The sequence below is a fragment of the Nannospalax galili genome, unplaced genomic scaffold (assembly GCF_000622305.1).
Source record: "Nannospalax galili isolate Female #2095 unplaced genomic scaffold, S.galili_v1.0 scaffold1009, whole genome shotgun sequence".
NCBI lineage: Eukaryota > Metazoa > Chordata > Mammalia > Rodentia > Spalacidae > Nannospalax > Nannospalax galili.
The window spans coordinates 1,277,419-1,295,903 of NW_008360054.1; the positions used below are offsets into that span (position 1 = coordinate 1,277,419).

General features: G+C 43.0%; 1 protein-coding gene across 1 annotated transcript in view; it reads left to right on the forward strand.

Annotated features, from left to right (window-relative positions):
- Nucleotides 1-6,019: 6,019 nt before the first annotated feature.
- Nucleotides 6,020-18,485, forward strand: part of LOC103726548 (mucin-16) — a 215,162-nt gene continuing 202,696 nt past the window's right edge. Inside the window, exons 1-2 of the mRNA XM_029559169.1 lie at nt 6,020-12,155; nt 16,925-17,038. Coding sequence (XP_029415029.1) covers nt 6,020-12,155; nt 16,925-17,038 — 6,250 coding nt within the window. The remainder of the gene's footprint in view (nt 12,156-16,924; nt 17,039-18,485) is intronic.

An 18,485-nucleotide genomic window follows, 5' to 3' on the forward strand; every position in this document is an offset into this window, starting at 1 on the left:
AACTGATTGCTGCTAGATGAGGAAAGCTGATCTTCCTAAAACAAGGATCTCTAGGTAGGCTGACTAGACTCAGTGGATGCACTAGCACTGAGGAATGGCTGGGGGTGCCCACAACACAGTGGACAGTGACAGGGATGACAGAGTATATGGGCTTCAGTGGGGGGGGGGGATGCTATGGGAGGGTGCCATTTGGGAAGTGGGTATATAGATGAATAAAATTGTTCGGGATGTTCTGTATGATATATACACAAAAAAGTCAAAGAATAAAAAAAGACATATTTAAGGAGGAAGCATAAAAATTTACTTCATGTTAATTAGTAGAGATGATAAAACATTACCATTGAAATTTACCTGATGACTTTATATCCATACTCAGGTGCCAAGGATCCAAGTGTAACCGACTGTGACTATCTGATAATCAGATACATAGAGATTAGAGACACGTGCAAACATCTAAGCATTAGTAGCATTAAAAATGAGTCTTTCTGTAGGAAACAGTATATTTTAAAATGAAATGGAGATCTTTTTTAAAGGTTAAAAACTCATTCAATTTAATGTCTTACAGGGTTTATACTGAGTTCAATATTGTATTACTGTTTTAATTCAACTGGGAACCTAAAAATTTACAGCCACTTTTGAAAGAGATGTGTCCTTGCTCTGGAAATTGTTACTGAATATGTTAAAACTGTAATGAAATGCTTCTTCTAATCATGTGGTTATTAAATAAAAAATGATTTTTCAATATTCTTTGCTCGAGCAGTTGAATTCTTTAGCTTTATCATCTGGTCTTGATATTTTTTCCATTTTATTCATTCTGTTGGTCAGGCTTTCTCCTGTTGTTTCAAATTGGCTTTTTTTTCACTTCATTCGTCATGTCAGCCTGAGTTTTCTTCAATATTTCTGTCTCTTTTGTTAATGGAGTCAGAAGTTTATCCTTATCCTCGTAGTTCTTTGAGTTGTGTGTTCTTTAAATTCATTGATTTCTTTGATCGTGTTTATGATTCTTTTTTAAAATTCTGTATGCTGCTTTAGCTCTAGGGAGTCCTCATTGTAGATTTCTTCCACAGAACTGGTGGTACTTGGTGGAGACATATTTTGTTTTTTCATATCATTATTATTTTTGTTGCCACTTTGGCATGTGGATTTCTTTTGTTGCTTGTGATTCTGGTATGAAACTCAAGACTGCAAGTGTGATTCTGTTTGTGTTGTTGATGTATCTTGCTTGCTTTATGATTGGGTATGAAAAGTTAGTTGGTCTAGGCTTCAGGTTATCTCTTGATTTTACATTGGAGGGAGCAGATGGATTCAGGCAGGCTACTCAGGTGATCTCCCAGTGGGTGAATGGGCCCTATCTAGTTCGTTGCACTTCAGTAGCCTCAGAAGGATAGGGCCAAGGGCCAAGGGCGGGAGGTGGGTAAAGGGTGTGCTGGTACCTAGTTTCCAGCAAGGAAAGCCTAAGCTCTGGAGCGGGCAAAGCAGGGGAATGGGTGCAGCAGGATTTGCACAGCTCATTCCAGGAGGTCAAGTCAAGCATTCTCACACAGTCTCGGAGTGAAGCAACAGTAACATTTTTAAAGGAAAAAGATGCAAAATGAAGGCAAAGATGTCAGTTTTTAAAATTAAACTTGTTCTTTGACAATTCATACATGGATGTAATGCAGCATGATTACTTCTTCTGCCTAGTTCTGGCCTGTCCTTATTAATCCTTCTCCACCTTACTAGTCTTTTTCCAAGATTCATGACTTTTGGTTTAGTTGTGTGACCCATTTAGTTTAACCAGGACCCTCTGTGTGACCATAAGTTTGGAACTGTCCATTGAAGTTTGATGAGGTCACTAGCGAGTACACAAATGAAAGCAGTGACACCCTGTCCTTGAATCTATTAGCAGTAAAGAGTTCATCAGTGAGGGTCAGGTCCCTCTCTGATTCTCTCCATCCGTGCCTAAATGTTGATGAGCTCATGATCCCATTCTTTTGCATACCTAGTGCAGCAAGATGTAAAGTTTTTATCTTGCTTTTAGTCATCCTGTGGGCCAGAGGGAGGAATCAATGCATTTTGGCAAAGGTAGTTTTGACTCATCTGCTACACTACCATAGAAAACAAAAACAAAACAAACTGCAAGGGACTGGAGAGATGGCTCAGTGGTTAAGAGCACTGGTTGCTCTTTCAGAGGACTGGGGTTTAGTTCCCAGCTCTCATGTGGTGGCTAACAACCATCCATGACCCCAGTTCCAGGGGATCCAATGCCCTCTTCTAACCTTCATAGGCATTGCATGGCATAGGTTGACTTACATACAGGAAGGCAAGGCACTCATTCACATAAAATAAAAATAATAAATGAAAAAATTTTAAGGTAACTGCAAGGGTTTAGGAGGTATGTGTTGGAAACGAAGGACAAACCCTAAATACTTACTTTTAATATGTCGCAGTGACTGAAAACAATAATACAAGAAAGCCCTATGGTATAAAAATTCTGGAGCTGCTAGTGCCCAGATACTTAATGATGCTTTGTATTTAAGTACTTACCTTAATGATTCTTTTTAAAAACAAATATTTTATTTTATGTTTATGTATGAATGCCTGTATGCATGCATTTATGCCATGTGTGTGCCTGGTGCCCATGAAGGCCAGAGAGAGCACTCAATCCCCTGACTCTGGAGTCACAGGCAGTTGTGAGCCACCATGTGGGTACTGGGACCTGAATCTGGGTTCTCTGTAACAACAGAATGTGCTCCTAACCACTGAGCCATCTCTCTAGCCTGGTTCTTAGGCAGATGAGCATTACCTTCATTTTCGGAATTTGTGGGATAGAGCTCTTCCTCAGCAATCCAAGTTCAGAATGAGAGACAACATTGGACCCAATGAAACAGCCTGCTTAGGATGGTACAGAAAGCCCCAGGGATATCATAACAGGACCAGATACGGATGTTTACTCCAAGTCCATCTATAACTTTCCAGTGAGTGAAACGTCACATCCACAATCATAGCCAAATCCTTGCTAAACATGAGCGGGGGTGGGGAGGAAAGAAAGGAAGGAAAGAAATTATATCATTTGCTGTAACAAAAATGAACATGGAAGACATAAGGCAAAATGAAAAAATAAAAAGGCACAGAAAGACAAATATTGTGCTTCTTTATGTTTTTACTTTCACATGGAATCCAGAAATTCAAACCTAAAGAAGTAGAGAGAGTATAATGGAGATTACAGGAATCTTGAGGGGGGAGGTTGATCAGTTAGTAAGAGGGGCTGGAATGGCTCAGTTTTGTCACAGAATCATCCCACCACAGGAATGCTAGCTTTTCCCATACCAAGAGCCTGTAGGAAGGGAAATAACCTCAGGAACATGTGGATACTTTAGAGTCATATTATTTGTGTACATGTGTGTGTTTTTGTGTATGCTGAATATATATGTGTGTGTGTGTGTGTGTGTGTGTGTGTGTGTGTTCATGTGGTGGATGCACAAATGTGAGCTATGGATGCAGACATGCCCATGAGTTGATCAGAGAAGGGTATCAGGTTTCCTGCATTATCACCCCTCCAGGGTCTCTCACTGAACCTGGAGCTAGGATGTTGGCCAGTAAGCCTCAGTGATCCTCTTCTTCACTCCACAGTGCTATTTACATGGTTACTGGGATCTAAACAGGTCCTCATGCTTGGGCACCAAATGTTATTATCCATTGAGCCTTTCTTCAGCCCCCATATATGTAGATCTTTTTCTTTTTCCATTTTTTATTTGTATGTATGTCTGTCCGTTTTGGTATGAGAATATGAGAATATGTATGTTTTGTGTATGTTCAGGGACACGTGTGTGTATGTGTGTGTGTGTGTGCATGTGTGTGTGTGTGCACGCGCGCATGCATGTGGATATCCAAAGTAAATATCAGAAATTATTCTCAGTCACTCTTCTACATTATTCATTGAAGCAGGGTCACTCAGTCAAACCCAGAGTTCACTGATATAGTTAGGCTTGCTAGCATGCTTTCTCTAGGGAATCCTCTGTCTCCCTTCTCTGGACCTGGAATCATAGGCAGGCATTGAGTCATCTCCCCAACCCTAGATTTTTTTTTTCCATAAGAGAAGTAGCAACTTAGATGTATGACACTATAAAATTTCTCCTACTTCATAAATGCAAAAAAATATTTTTAATATAGATGTGAGCCTTAATATGATTCTAATCAGCTAGTAGGTATATAGGTAGGTGCAGAAGGCCATGCTTGAAGTAATTATTCAATCATTAAAATTGGATTTACCTTTTTATAATTATCTACCATTTGTCAAGGGCTTATTACATCAAGTAAATACAAACAAACCTTGCCTTCTCATGTAGCATCAACATTACAAGAAGCAAGTCCTTCAACTGGATCTGTGGTCTCAGTGCTCACAACAACACCCAAAACAAGCACAAGAGGGTTAGATACAAGCAAAACAGCAACAACTTCAGTTCCAAGTCGGAGAAGCATCAGTCCTTTAAATTTTGCCACTTCAAATGTCACAAACTCGCAAGCAGCAGTGACCAGTGTGGAAGCCACCAGCTCTGTTCCCCAAGTATCACTTAAGTCAGTTGTACCTAATACTACATTGTCCCTATTGATTACCCAAACCATGGGGGAGATCATAGTTTCTACTTCAATGAATACATTTTCTGACACTACAACAGTTGACATGCATACTGGGGCTACATCAACTAGTGCCCTTCTGTCAGACACACTCCCTACTGTGACAGAGGACACTATCACTGTGTCTAAAGGCTCTTCATACTCAAATGTTACTCCCAATTCCAATAGTCCTCAGGCACTGGGACAGACCAGCTTTCCACCTAGGGAAGAAAGCAGGTCTACAGATTCCTCAAGGACTACACTTGAGGCAACCTCACAAGGAAAGAGAATATCCTCCCTTCATTCTATTGTTTCACCATATACAACAGCTGGGGAGACCAACTCAAGCATGCTGGAAACTGGTTTACCATCTCTGACCACTTCAATTCCTACTGGAACTACCAGCACCCAGTCAAATCAGACCACTTCACAAACGATCTTTAATTCACAGCTGAGTCATTCCTTTAAAAATCCCTTAAAATCAGTAGTGAGCACTGTGAATACCAGCAGCTCTGAACCCCAATCTCAGTCAACTTTATTAACTGAATCACTTCAGTCTAAATTTTTATCTTCCATGAATATCCCACATACCACAGGGAACACAATACTTTACAAGTCAGCACCAACATCTTCTGAATTGATTATAACTGAAACTCAGACCACAACAAGTCTGGAAACCAGCATGGATGAGGATATAATCTTGCCCACAGAGTACACTGATAGACTTTCTATAGTGTCCACTAGCTTGTCTACAGGGCTTTTCAATACAGAAAACATCTCAGCAAGCAGATCATCCACAGAAATCTTTCTTTACTCAATGACATCAGCTGATGTCTCCACTGGAAGCAACACCAGGCTCTCCAACTTCCCCACCACAAAAGAAGCAGTGTTCAGGACTACGATCAGCAAAATGAGCCATCCTGGTTCTACATTAAAAGGAGCCCTAACCTGGGATACTTCAACCATTCCCTCAGTCTCAGAGACAAACTCCCATGTAGTTCAGAAATCACACTCAGACTTTGCACCTCATGACCAGAGCCCCACAGCACTGTTGGAAGCAAGGTCTACACCTATGGAAAGAATCACCTCTCCAGATTCCCTAAGAACTACATTTGGGACCAAGATACCTTCAGCCATGACTTCTACTTCACCTGGTCAAAATCATTCCTCTCCTGTAAACTCTATTCTAAAAACAACTTCAAAGGGATGGGAAAGAATTGTAGTTTCTATGATCACTTCAATTCAGGACCAGAGCACTGTAGGGTTATCAACCCAGGCCACTTTAAAAGACAGAAGAAGCTCACAAAGAAGTCTAGTTCCCACAAATACAAGAGAGACTAGTGTAGAAACCATGAGAGATGGAACCCTAACACAAAACACTACTCCAACTGAGTCAGCTCGATTTGATAACACATCTTCCACGATGACCTTGCAATCCACAGGAGACACCACAGTTTCCACTTCAATGACTACACCTGGCATTACAAGAATTAAGACACAGGTACCTTTCTTGCTGATGCCAACATACCTACAAACTACCATGCCTGAGGAGACTAACTCATCCACAGAGTACAGTACTAGCCTATCTACAGTACACACTAGCAATTACACAACAACATCTGACACTAAAGCCATTTCTGCTAGGATAACATTAACAACAGGTAAACCACAGTCCATGAAAAAAGCCTTCCCAAACAGAATCACCACCATACTGTTGGCCTCTGACAGCCAAGAACAAACAGGAGTAATGACTAATACCTCAACAGAAAATCCTGTGGACATATCACACAAGACTCATTCCCACAAAATTTCAAACACCACCTCACTGACAGGAAAAGTGTACAGAATCACTCAGACAAATCCACTATCAGATACATCTACTCCACTGACCACAAGTTATGAAGTCTCACCAAGGACAAGTTCTCTTCAACACACAGAGTACCCTGAAGCAGTTACACTCTATACCACCGCTTCTATGAACACACCACATATAACACGGGTCGGTGAAATTTCCAACTTAGGGTCTCTGCCATCAACCACGGAAGACATTAAAACCCACTCACATCGTTCCTTCAACCCACCAGTGTCAGAAAGCATCGCTCCAGAGAAGACTACCTTTCCTTCCAAAACAAGTGCTGACCATGCTCCGTGGCCAGCTACCACTCCTTTGAAATCCAGTACAGAAGTCCTCTCCCCTGGCAGAACATCCAACCCAAGGCCACATCCTTTGAATCCCTCTACCTCCCTCGTTCCAAAACCTGATACCTTTCAAACAATTGATGTTGTGGAACTATCCAAGGATTTGACTTCCTTGCACATATCAAGTAGTGTCCCGGTGACAGGGGCTGTCTTAATGGTGCCTCGTGCCTCTCCACACTCACACTCGGTGCCTCCTCTTCCAGACACTGGCAAGTCGCTCTTACAAACAAACACTGTACCCCAGGAAACAACCAGCTCCGTGGATTCCTCAGCACCTGCTGGCAGAACATCACCTTCCTCTGCTGCTTCCTCATCACAGGGAAAACCTCCCTACGCTCCTGCTCCTACGGCCTCCACATTCAATTTTGGGGTGATGACTTCAAAGGGTTTGGACACAAGTTTCACCCCCTCCACCACTTGGTCTCCAGGCAGGATCCACGATGTGCCGACAACTTCACAAGACACCAGAAACTCACAAACGAGTTACAATTCCTCTGGCACGATGTCAGCCCCCGTGGACAGCAGTGGTGCTGGACTCCACTTTCAGCACACTGTGTCTTCCCAATCAGTCACACCTGCTATCACATCTTCCACGATGACTTTGAGAAGCCTCCTGGATGGCAGGGTTTCCATCTTAATGTCTGCATCTTCTGGCAATGCAAGGAATGAGTCTGGGTCACACCGTTCCCCCACCACCACAGTGCCATACAGCCACACTCCTGACGAGAGTGCCCATTCCAGAGAAGACACTGCTGTTCTCTCCACAGCTCCCACTAGCACTTCTGCCAGGAGACCCAGCACAGAAAACCTCTCTGGTGACAGAACTTCCTTTTCTGGTCACGTTCCTACCTCAGAAACAGGAGACATCCCAACGGGGTCCTCCTCCAGCTTCTCCACCGCCATCCTTCCAGAAACTCACAACAGCGCCGCAAGTCCTCCTTGGGAATCATCCAATGTCACCACTCGCAGGGACACATCCACCAGTGTCCTGGTTCTTGGGATGCTCTCTACCGCGACTCAGACATCTGCACACTCAGACTCCATGCCTCACCCCAGCAGTCCCGAGTCACCATTACAGACAAGCTCTCCACCTCGACCAAAAACTAGCTCTTCAGATCCCTCAGCTAGTAGGCCTGGACGAGCACCACCTTCCCCGTTTGCTTACACTTCACAGCGTCAACGTCCCTCCTCTCCTGATCTTATGGCCTCCACTTTCTCTTCTGGGGAGACTACTGCAAAGGGGGTAGACATGAGCTTAGCTTCATTTACCAGTTCTTCCCCCAAGCAGAGTAACAGTGGGCCGACCAGTTCACAGGACAGTAGAAAACCACAAACAAGTTACACTTACTACAGCACGTCAGTGAGCAGGGTGGACACTACCAGACCAAGATCCCTGCTCCGACACACTGAGTCCTCTGAAGCAGTTACACCCGATACCACCACATCTATGAACACACCACACATAACACAGGTCGGTGAAATTTCCAACTTAGCGTCTCTGCCATCAACCACCGAAGAGATAAAGACCCACTCACATCGTTCCTTCAACCCACCAGTGTCAGAAAGCATCGCTCCAGAGAAGACTACCTTTCCTTCCAAAACAAGTGCTGACCATGCTCCGTGGCCAGCTACCACTCCTTTGAAATCCAGTACAGAAGTCCTCTCCCCTGGCAGAACATCCAACCCAAGTCCACATCCCTTGATTCCCTCTACCTCCCTCGTTCCAAAACCTGATACCTTTCAAACAGTTGATGTTGTGGAACTATCCAAGGATTTGACTTCCCCGCACACATCAAGTAGTGTCCCGGTGACAGGGGCTGTCTTAATGGTGCCTCGTGCCTCTCCACACTCACACTCAGTGCCTCCTCTTCCAGGCACTGGCAAGTCGCTCTTACAAACAAACACCGTACCCCAGGAAACAACCAGCTCTGTAGATTCCTCAGCACCTGCTGGCAGAACATCACCTTCCTCTGCTGCTTCCTCATCACAGGGAAAACCTCCCTACGCTCCTGCTCCTACGGCCTCCACATTCAATTTTGGGGTGATGACTTCAAAGGGTTTGGACACAAGTTTCACCCCCTCCACCACTTGGTCTCCAGGCAGGATCCACGATGCGCCGACAACTTCACAAGACACCAGAAACTCACAAACGAGTTACACTTCCTCTGGCACGATGTCAGCCCACTTTCAGCACACTGTGTCTTCCCAATCAGTCACACCTGCTATCACATCTTCCACGATGACTTTGAGAAGCCCCCTGGATGGCAGGGTTTCCACCTTAATGTCTGCATCTTCTGGCAATGCAAGGAATGAGTCTGGGTCACCCCGTTCCCCCACCACCACAGTGCCATACAGCCACACTCCTGAGGAGAGTGCCCACTCCAGAGAAGACACAGCTGTTCTTCCCACAGCTCCCACTAGCACTTCTTCCAGGAGACCCAGCACAGAAAACCTCTCTGGTGACACAACTTTCTTTTCAGGTCACGTTCCTACCTCAGAAACAGGAGACATCCAAACAGGGTCCTCCTCCAGCTTCTCCACCGCCATCCTTCTGGAAACTCACAACAGCGCCGCAAGTCCTCCTTGGGAATCATCCAACATCACCACTCGCAGGGACACATCCACCAGTGTCCCGGTTGTTGGGAAGCTCTCTACCGCGACTCAGACATCTGCACACTCAGACTCCATGCCTCACCCCGGCAGTCCCGAGTCACCATTACAGACAAGCTCTCCACCTCGACCAAAAACTAGCTCTTCAGATCCCTCAGCTAGTAGGCCTGGACGAGCACCACCTTCCCCGTTTGCTTACACTTCACAGCGTCAACGTCCCTCCTCTCTTGATCTTATGGCCTCCACTTTCTCTTCTGGGGAGACTACTGCAAAGGGGGTAGACATGAGCTTAGCTTCATTTACCAGTTCTTCCCCCAAGCAGAGCAACAGTGGGCCGACCAGTTCACAGGACAGTAGAAAACCACAAACAAGTTACACTTACTACAGCACGTCAGTGAGCAGGGTGGACACTACCAGACCAAGATCCCTGCTCCGACACACTGAGTCTTCTGAATCAATTACACCTGATATCACATCTTCTGTGATTCTGTCACACACAATATCGCAATTCTCAAATGGCCTCTCTCCTTGGGAAGGCTCAACCACAGGGCCCAGGGAAAAGACGTTCTTCCCTAGTTCTGAAAGGTTTCCATATCTTACTGTGTCGTCTCTTCCAAATAGTAGGTCTGAGGGCTTGTCAGAAACAAACCCCTCCCCTCTGCATGGAACCAATTCTCAATCTTCACTTTTGTCTTTATCTGCAATAAACATACCTTCATCTCCATATTCAACACAATCAGATACGAGTACCTTCTCTCTTCCTGTGTCATCACTCCTCATTTCTGGACCTCTGAAGACCATAGTAGTGTTGGGCACCGTCTTGGAATCTGTTACCAGTCCATCTCTTAAGTTGTATAACAATTCAGAAAAGATATTGACTTCTGAATTAGCTCCAGAGACAGAGAATGCTCAGTCTCTTTCAAGCACAGTAGTGAATGTGGTGGACCCTGCACGTTCTAGACATGACTCAGATTCTACTTTCCCTATGGAGTCAGAGCTGTACATAAAACAGTCTCCAATCTTTACCTCTCACAGCATAATGGGGACCATTGCATCAACATCCAGCCCTACCTCCCTTGAGATTACCATAATTCCAGTGGAGTCTGGTTTTTCTGTGTCTCCTGAAGCCAGTGAGTCTAGCATCTTTGAACAGACCACCTCTACAAAGATAAGTACTGTCCTTGACGATATGCACACTGGTGCCATTACTGAGGTGTACAGGAAAGAAGTCATCCCCTATACCAGAACATCTATCTCTGGTCTTTCTCATTTGACTAATCCACCTGGCATCTCCAATGGAACAACGAAAAGGCTAACTGCCACTTCCATCAGTACAGAGTCTTCAGAAGTTGCCACTACCACCCATTTAGTTCCTCCTGGGGCTTCAACAAAGGATACTCTTACCTGGGACACATTAACCACAACCACAGGGACTCATCCAAATGTTCCTACAAAATATCCTCCCTCACAGGTGTCTACTTTATTGAGTATGAATCTTCCCACCATGGAAGAAACCAGTTCTGCCTTTTCCCTGTTGGCATTACCTACTGAGACCTCATCTTCTGTTTCCTCTATGTTATTGCCGATATCAACCTCCACTGATTTTCCAGGGACTTCAGTGCCTACTTCTGGGTTTTTGAAGATGACAGATACATTGAACAGTAGCTTGGAATCTGGAACAAGTTCATCTACAAATTTGAGTAGCTCCTTACTTGAAATACTGGGCACATCAGAAGTCACTACTGGTACAGAAAATTTTCACTCTTCCTCAAGTGTTACAGTAACCAATGTGAAGACATCTAGTTTGGGGCATGAACTAAGTTCCTCTATAGCAATAGCCTCTGAATCATATAGGACCACCTATCCAATGGATACATATTCCTCCAAATGGGTGGCTACTATGTCCACATCATTGCCTGCTTATTTAGAGACTACAAGATCTACAACAGAGCTGTTTTCCCATCTGACTTCTGAATGGATGAACACTAGAATGTCTTTACAAAGCAGCTCAGCCACACCAACAAATTTACCTTCAGTACCTGTGTTCACTCCCAATTTGCAGAGTTCTGAGGTCCACGTTACCGCTCCAATGAAAATAACCCAAGATCAGTCTCCATCTTCACAGTTGACTCATGTTCCAGTAGAGACAGTTACCCACTTAAACGGTTCTCCATTTTCTGTTGAGTTCTCTGGGTTAACATCGTTCTCAGAGTCCAAGTTGACTACTATGCCTGTGTCAGAAAGTACCCGTCTTCTGACACCTGATAGACTGACTTCAACTAAGGCCATTTTTATTGACACATTGACACCTCCATCTCCAGGAAGTATGGCTTCTTTTGTCACAACAAGCTTACTAAAAGCCAGCTTATCTGTGACTTCCAGCAGTCCCTATCCTAAGACAGAGCCCAGCCCTGGGAATTCGATGGTGTCCACCATTGTAGAGAACCTGCCTTTATCAGCTTCTACACAGTTACACTCTTCTGCCTCTACTACCACTGACTCCCCAGCCAGCACTGGTCTCCATGGAATTACTTCATCTTCAGCTTCCTTAGAGACAGAAGACACCAGTCTTGTAACAGTGAACAGCAGTCTTCAAAATCCTTTGGTTATGTTTAGTACCTTGGAGCCTAGAACTCAAGACATCAAGACGGCTTTATATTCCATGTTGAAAACCAGGGCGACTGAGAGTGCTGACTTGGGAAGACTTACCAGTGCCTTTCCAGTTCTTCCATGCTCAACCCATTTGGCAAGTAAGGAGTCACTGTTTTTATACTCAGTCTCGGGGGCGTGGCTTTCTTAAGAAGTCAAAGAAAATTAGTGCATTCTTACACCCGAATTTGTGTTTATTCTTTTCATTATTCAATCATACAAATTGTACAAATTAGAGGGTTTCATATTACTATTTCCTTTCCTGCTTTAACAGTGTTCTGAGTCATATCACTCTTTCCTGCTATGTACTCTTACCCCCTTTTTTCTTCCCCTGGATCTCATCACTTCTCTTGTAGTCTGTCTTCTATCTTTAGGTCTTTGGAATTTCCACTTGAGAAAAAACCCTGATATTTTCTTTTCCATGTCCAGCTAATTTTGTTTAACACAGTGTATTAGTTGCTATGGCAAAGCACCATGACCTAAAGTGACTTATAGAAGAAAGAGTTTATTGGGGCTACAGTACCAGATGGAGAGTCCTTAATGTCAGGGGAGACATGGCAGCAGATAGCCAGGGCAGGAAGCTGAGAGATTCATCTTGGACCACATGCAGAAAGCAGTGAGTGAACTGGAAGTGGAGCAAGGTTATTGACACTTAAACCTACCTCCAGTGATGAACTTCCTCCAGCATGGCTCCTCTTCCCAAAGGTTCTATGACTTCCCCAAACAGCACCTCCAATTGGGTCTAAGTATTGATATACTTGAGCCTATTGAGTCTATTTCTTATTCAAACAACCATATATGACATTTTCCAGTTTCATCCTTTTTCCTACAAATGACTTTATTTAATTCTTTTGTGGGGCTTAGTAAAACTCTATTGCATATGCTATATGCTTAAAAATCTGTCCATCTTTTCTACAATATGAATCTCTTTCTGTATGGTACTACAAATGGAGCCAAGGGCCTTGCACAAGCTAGACAAATGCTCTACCACTATGCTATACCCTCTGTCTACCCCATGCCAGAAGTCCTTTTAGAAAATATTTGTTGATTTATTAGCATCAGTCAAGTGCAAATACTAAGCTAGGCACAGACAAAACATAGACAAATAAGAAAGAAGGTAAATAATTATAGCAGCAATATTGGTGATGTAGTATGATTACTAATGATGTTGACTAACAGTGACGATGTGTGGCAGCTAAGCACTTATACAGCACTTACTTCTATGTCAGGCGCTATTTCATTATGGTTTATTTTTTAACTTTTTTTTAAAATTTTTTTTTTAAGCTTGAGGATAATTTTATCAGAGTTTATAGGAAAAGCATCAAAGTAGGCAACTGTGTATCTTGACACTGTCCCAGAGGTGGTTGGATAGAGAAGAGGAGGGAGTGAAAACCATATTGTTTGAGTTAGGGAGGCATGGAGATCAGCCACATGGTGGACAAGCAGCCACATGGCACAGAGGGCGAGCGGAGCTTCAGAGAAAGAGTAAGGGAGCCCAGACTACCAGGAAAAAAAATACTTAGGCTCTGGCTGGAATCTCAATAAAAAAGAGAAAGAAGAGAAGAAAAAGGAAAAGTTACAGCTCTAAGCTGGGCAGACCCAACAGAGCCTTGTGGCAGCTTTTTACTTCCACCTACGTGAGGGTTGGTTCCTTTGCCAGGTGATTGACCCATCCACCCGGAATGTTAGGTTTATAGTCTCTTGACCAGAAGGAAACAGCTTTCTCTCTTCTTTCCATCTCTTTTTAAAAATGATTTATTTATCTTTATTTTATGCTTTTTATTTATCTTTGTGTATATGAGTGTTTTGCATTCATGTGTGAATGTGTACCACTTGCATAGCTAGGGAGGCCAGAAGAGGTGTCACATCTCTTGGAACTAGAGTTACAGGTGATTATGAGTCAGTCACCTTGTGGGAACTAGAAATAGAACCAGGGTCCCCTGCAAGAGCAATCGGTGTTCTTAACAGATGAGCATGTCTCCAGCCTGAGAATAGCTTTCTTTTAATAGGCCTTTAATGTTACTGCAACATTTCCCCTCTGAAGAGCTAATCATAATATTACTCAGGAGACGGGCTGAAATTCAGGAATAGATAGTGTTAAGGTTTTTAATCTTCATTAGAACATTCAAATTAGTATTGCAAGCTTATTTTGCAGGTGATGAAACTAAGAAATGTAGAAGTCAGTTTGCTCAAGGTCATAAAGCTAAAATTTGAGAGGACAAAGATTGGAACTTAGCCAGGTATGGTGGTGCGTGCCAGTCATCCCATCACAAGGTAGGCCGAGGCAGGAAGTCTATGAATTCAAGGCCAGAATGGGCTGTGCAGTGAAACCCTGTCTGAAAAGCCCAAGAGCTGTGGGTATACCTGAGTGCTAGAATGCTTTCCTACTATACAAAATGCCCTGGATTTGATCCCAAGCAAAACCCCCTCCAGAAAAAAGAACTCAAACTGTATGTAAGTAAGAATTTATCCTCAAAACCATTAATCTGGAAGGAGTGATTCAAGAATCAGTAGGAAGCTGGGCATGGTGATGCGCACCTTTAATCCCAGCACTTGGGAGCCAGAGGCAGGCAAATCTCTGTGAGTTTGAGATCAGCCTGGTCTACATAGCCAGTTCCAGGCCAGCTGGGGCTACAGGGACACCCTGTCTCAAAAAGACAGGGAAAAAAAACAAAAAAGTCAGCAGGAAACACAAGAGATTCTGGCTTTATAGTAGCCATAGGAAGACAGTTTTAGGCAGAGATGATAAGTTCTGTCAAATACTACAGAAAACTCAAGTAGACATAAAGTGAGAAGCAATGCGGGGATCCTCAGAGGATGTATCAGTGAGACACGGAGGGCTAGATTCAAGGGGGAGATTTTGTTCTGCTTTGTTTTTGGTGATGTTCCCTGGAGATTGACACATGGTCTACCACTGAGCTATGCTATCAGACCTTCTTTTATGTGTCTATTTTGAGATCGGGTGGCCCAGGCTGACCTTGCACTCACTCAGGAGATTAACCTGACCTTAAACCTGACCTTGAACTTGAAGCACTCTTGTGACAGCCTTCCACACAGCAGGGACTACAGGCCTGCACCACTAGACCTGGCTCAAGGAAGAGTTTTGGCTCTTTTGAGTTGAACATTTCTATAGTAAGAACAGTTAAAAAGTAAGAAAGAAAACATGAGTTCATGAAGATGGAAGGAATGAAAATGATGTGGGAAGGACCCAAAAAATGAAATAACACTTTCAAATTAGTAGCAAGTAAAGGAAGAGACCTTTTAAGAATTAAAAAACATTTTACTTATTGTTTTTATTTTATGTGTATGAGTATATTGCTTGCATGTGTATAAGTGCATTGTCATGCAGTGCCCACAGAGGATAGAAGAGGGTGTTGGATTCCCCTGGAACTAGAGTTATAGACAGTTGTTAGCTGCCATGTGGGTGCTGGGACTTGAACCTGGGCCTGCTGCAAGAGTAGCCAATGCTCTTAACAGCTGAGTCATCTCTCCAGATCCCTCTCTTAGAAATTTTATTCTCATAAAAAGATTATATCTGTTGCCAAATTTTGTTGACAGAAGTCTAAGGAAGTCCTCCAACAACATCCTCTCCTTCATTCAACAATCTCTAAAGAAAGAGTTTGATAATGGGCTTAGCTAGCTTGAACAACTCACAATGAAGGCACAGATATTTGAAGTTATTGATTCATGTTTCTGTTTTAGACAGTGTGTTTCCACAGCCTAAGCAGGCCTTGAAATTATGATTCTCCTTGCTTCAGCCTCCTGAGTTGAAATTACAGGCATGTACCCCCACATGCTTGGGGTGCTTTGACTCATTGTTCATTAGTGAATCATGGGAATCATGGAAGTTTATTAAGCAAGAGATGAGGACAAGGTAATTATATAGAAGTTTGTGTTGGGTATGGTTGCACATATCTGTAATCCCAGAACTTGGGAGGCTGAGGCAATAGGATTGTCTTGAGTTCCAGCCAAGCCTAGGACTACATATTAAGTTCCAGGCTAGCCTGGGCTGCTGTGTGAGACCTTGTCTCATTTTTGAGAAACAAAAAAGAAAGTAGATGTGGAGATGGAGGTACAGAAGCATGAACAGAAAAATAGATAGATAAAAGGAAAGAATGGAAGGAAATGTGAATAGATAGATGGAAAAAATGAAAAGAAAGAAAGAATGAGGATCAGAAACTCAAGGCCATCCTGAGATACACTCATACCCTGCCTCATAATTAAATTAAATTAAAATATAATATAAAACCAAAAAATAAAATGAAAAAGGACAAAATTCAGTAAAGGTAGAAGGAAAGAAGGGCAGACGGAAACAATAAGGGGATATGGCTCAGTTGGTAGAACACTTGTCTTGCATTGCATGCACAAGGCTCTGGGTTCTACTCCTAGTACAGTATAAACTGGACATGGTGGTCCACACCTGCCATCCCAGCAATTAGGAAGTAGAGGAAGTTGAATCCGAAGTTTTAAATCATTCTCAATTACAAATCAAGTTTAATGCAATCTTGAGCTACCTGAGACCCTCTGTAAAACCAAACCAAACACAAACACACACACACACACACACAAAAAAAAAAAAAACAGAAAAAAGGGAAAAAAATAAGGAAAGCAAGCAGAAATAAAGGATGGAGAGTAGGAAGCAAGGATAAAAGAAGGCAACGGTAGAAGGAAAGACAGATTTACACATAGCTGGAAGGATGGGTGAATTTATAGTCAGAGGTAGAGATGGATATGGCTACATGTAGTTGTGACTCAAGGTCACAGTCACAGACTTGAGAAAAAGAATGAGATATACTCAATGAAATGTTCCATTTAGACAGTACACTCTGAAGAGATGAATGACCCCTGCCTTCTTTACTCTCATCTGCAGAAACGGATGATGTCCTGAAACCTCACACAAAGATACCTAATGGAGACCCACATGGAGGCACTGCCAGACCAGGCAAGGGCTCTCTGACATCCACATTACCTACTAGCACTGAAGGTACGTTCTGCTGTGCTTACTCCCTAGAAATCATAAATTATATTCACAATCTAATCTTATTTCCTGTTCCTGAGATATTTTCTTGTTTTCCTTAGAGAGAGAGAGACAGAAACAGACACACACACACACACACACACACACACACACACACACAGTGAGAGAGAGAAAGAGAAAGAGAGAGTGATGAGTTATGAGTTCACTTATTTGAGCTATGCCTTTGCCTAACAATTATTATATGGAAGCCATAGTTCAGCAGTTTTTCTACAGCATGCTGAGCAAATTTAGTTCACGGCCTCTGGTTCTCTCTGTGTGTCTCTCTTTTTGCAGCATGTCTATATATTACAAGCTGGCCTCAGACTTAGAATTCTACTGCTTTAGTCTCCTAAGAGTTGAGATTTCCTGGAAGTGTCATCACACCCACTTACATATATTGCTTTAACAAATTCTGTGTGTTGGAGATTGATATAGAAAACTGAGGATGCCCAGAGAGACTGCAAAGGAACAAAATAATGATAATGCAACTCTGTGTAGTGTGTGTGTGTGTATGTGTGTGTGTGTGCTATTGCCAATTAACTACAGGTATGTACTCTGTCACTAAGGCCTATGCTTATACCATCATTAATGTCTTCTAAGCCAGTGAATTTACAGTTGAGTCACTCATCCCCAAGACTCACCCCCAGATTCTCATAGATGAATATTTTACATGCTGTCTACTATTGAAACACAACTCCAAACTTTCATTAGGGGATTCTAGGCATGTGCTCTTCCACGGAGCCATGCCTCCAGTCCCTCACTAGTAGGTTGTAGACAGGTGTTCTACCATTGAGCTATGTCCCCAGACTTTCACTATGGAATTCTAGGCATATGCCCTACCACTGAGCCATGCCCCCAGCCCCTCACTGGTAGATCCTAGTCTAGTTTTGTTGTTGTTGTTGTTGTTGTTTTGTCTTTTTTGAGACAGGGTCTCCTTGTAGCCCCAGCTGTCCTGGAACTCACTATGTAGACCAGGCTGGCCTCAAACTCATCTAGCCTAGTTTTATACTGCTAAAATACATCTCCAGCCTTCTTTGGTTTTTATTTTGAGCCAGAGACTTTTTAGTTCCTCAGGTTGGCCTTGAACTCACTCTGTACTCCAAGTAGGACTTGAACTTGTGGTCCTCCTTCCTCAGCCTCCAAACAGCTAGAATTACAGACCAAGCAATACAACATTGTTTTTAAAAATTAAGTTCTGTTTTCAAATATAAAAATCTACAGTTACTCTTCTGGGGATATAGCTCAGCAATGCAACACTTATTTAGCATGTGTGAGGCCCTAGGTTCAATATTCATTACTGCAATCAATCAATTATCAATAGCTGCTTTTTTCCCATATGATTTTGTTTGCAAAGTATAGGAAATATAGAAAAACACAAATAACACAACAGGCACTGTGTATCTTCCATGGAGAA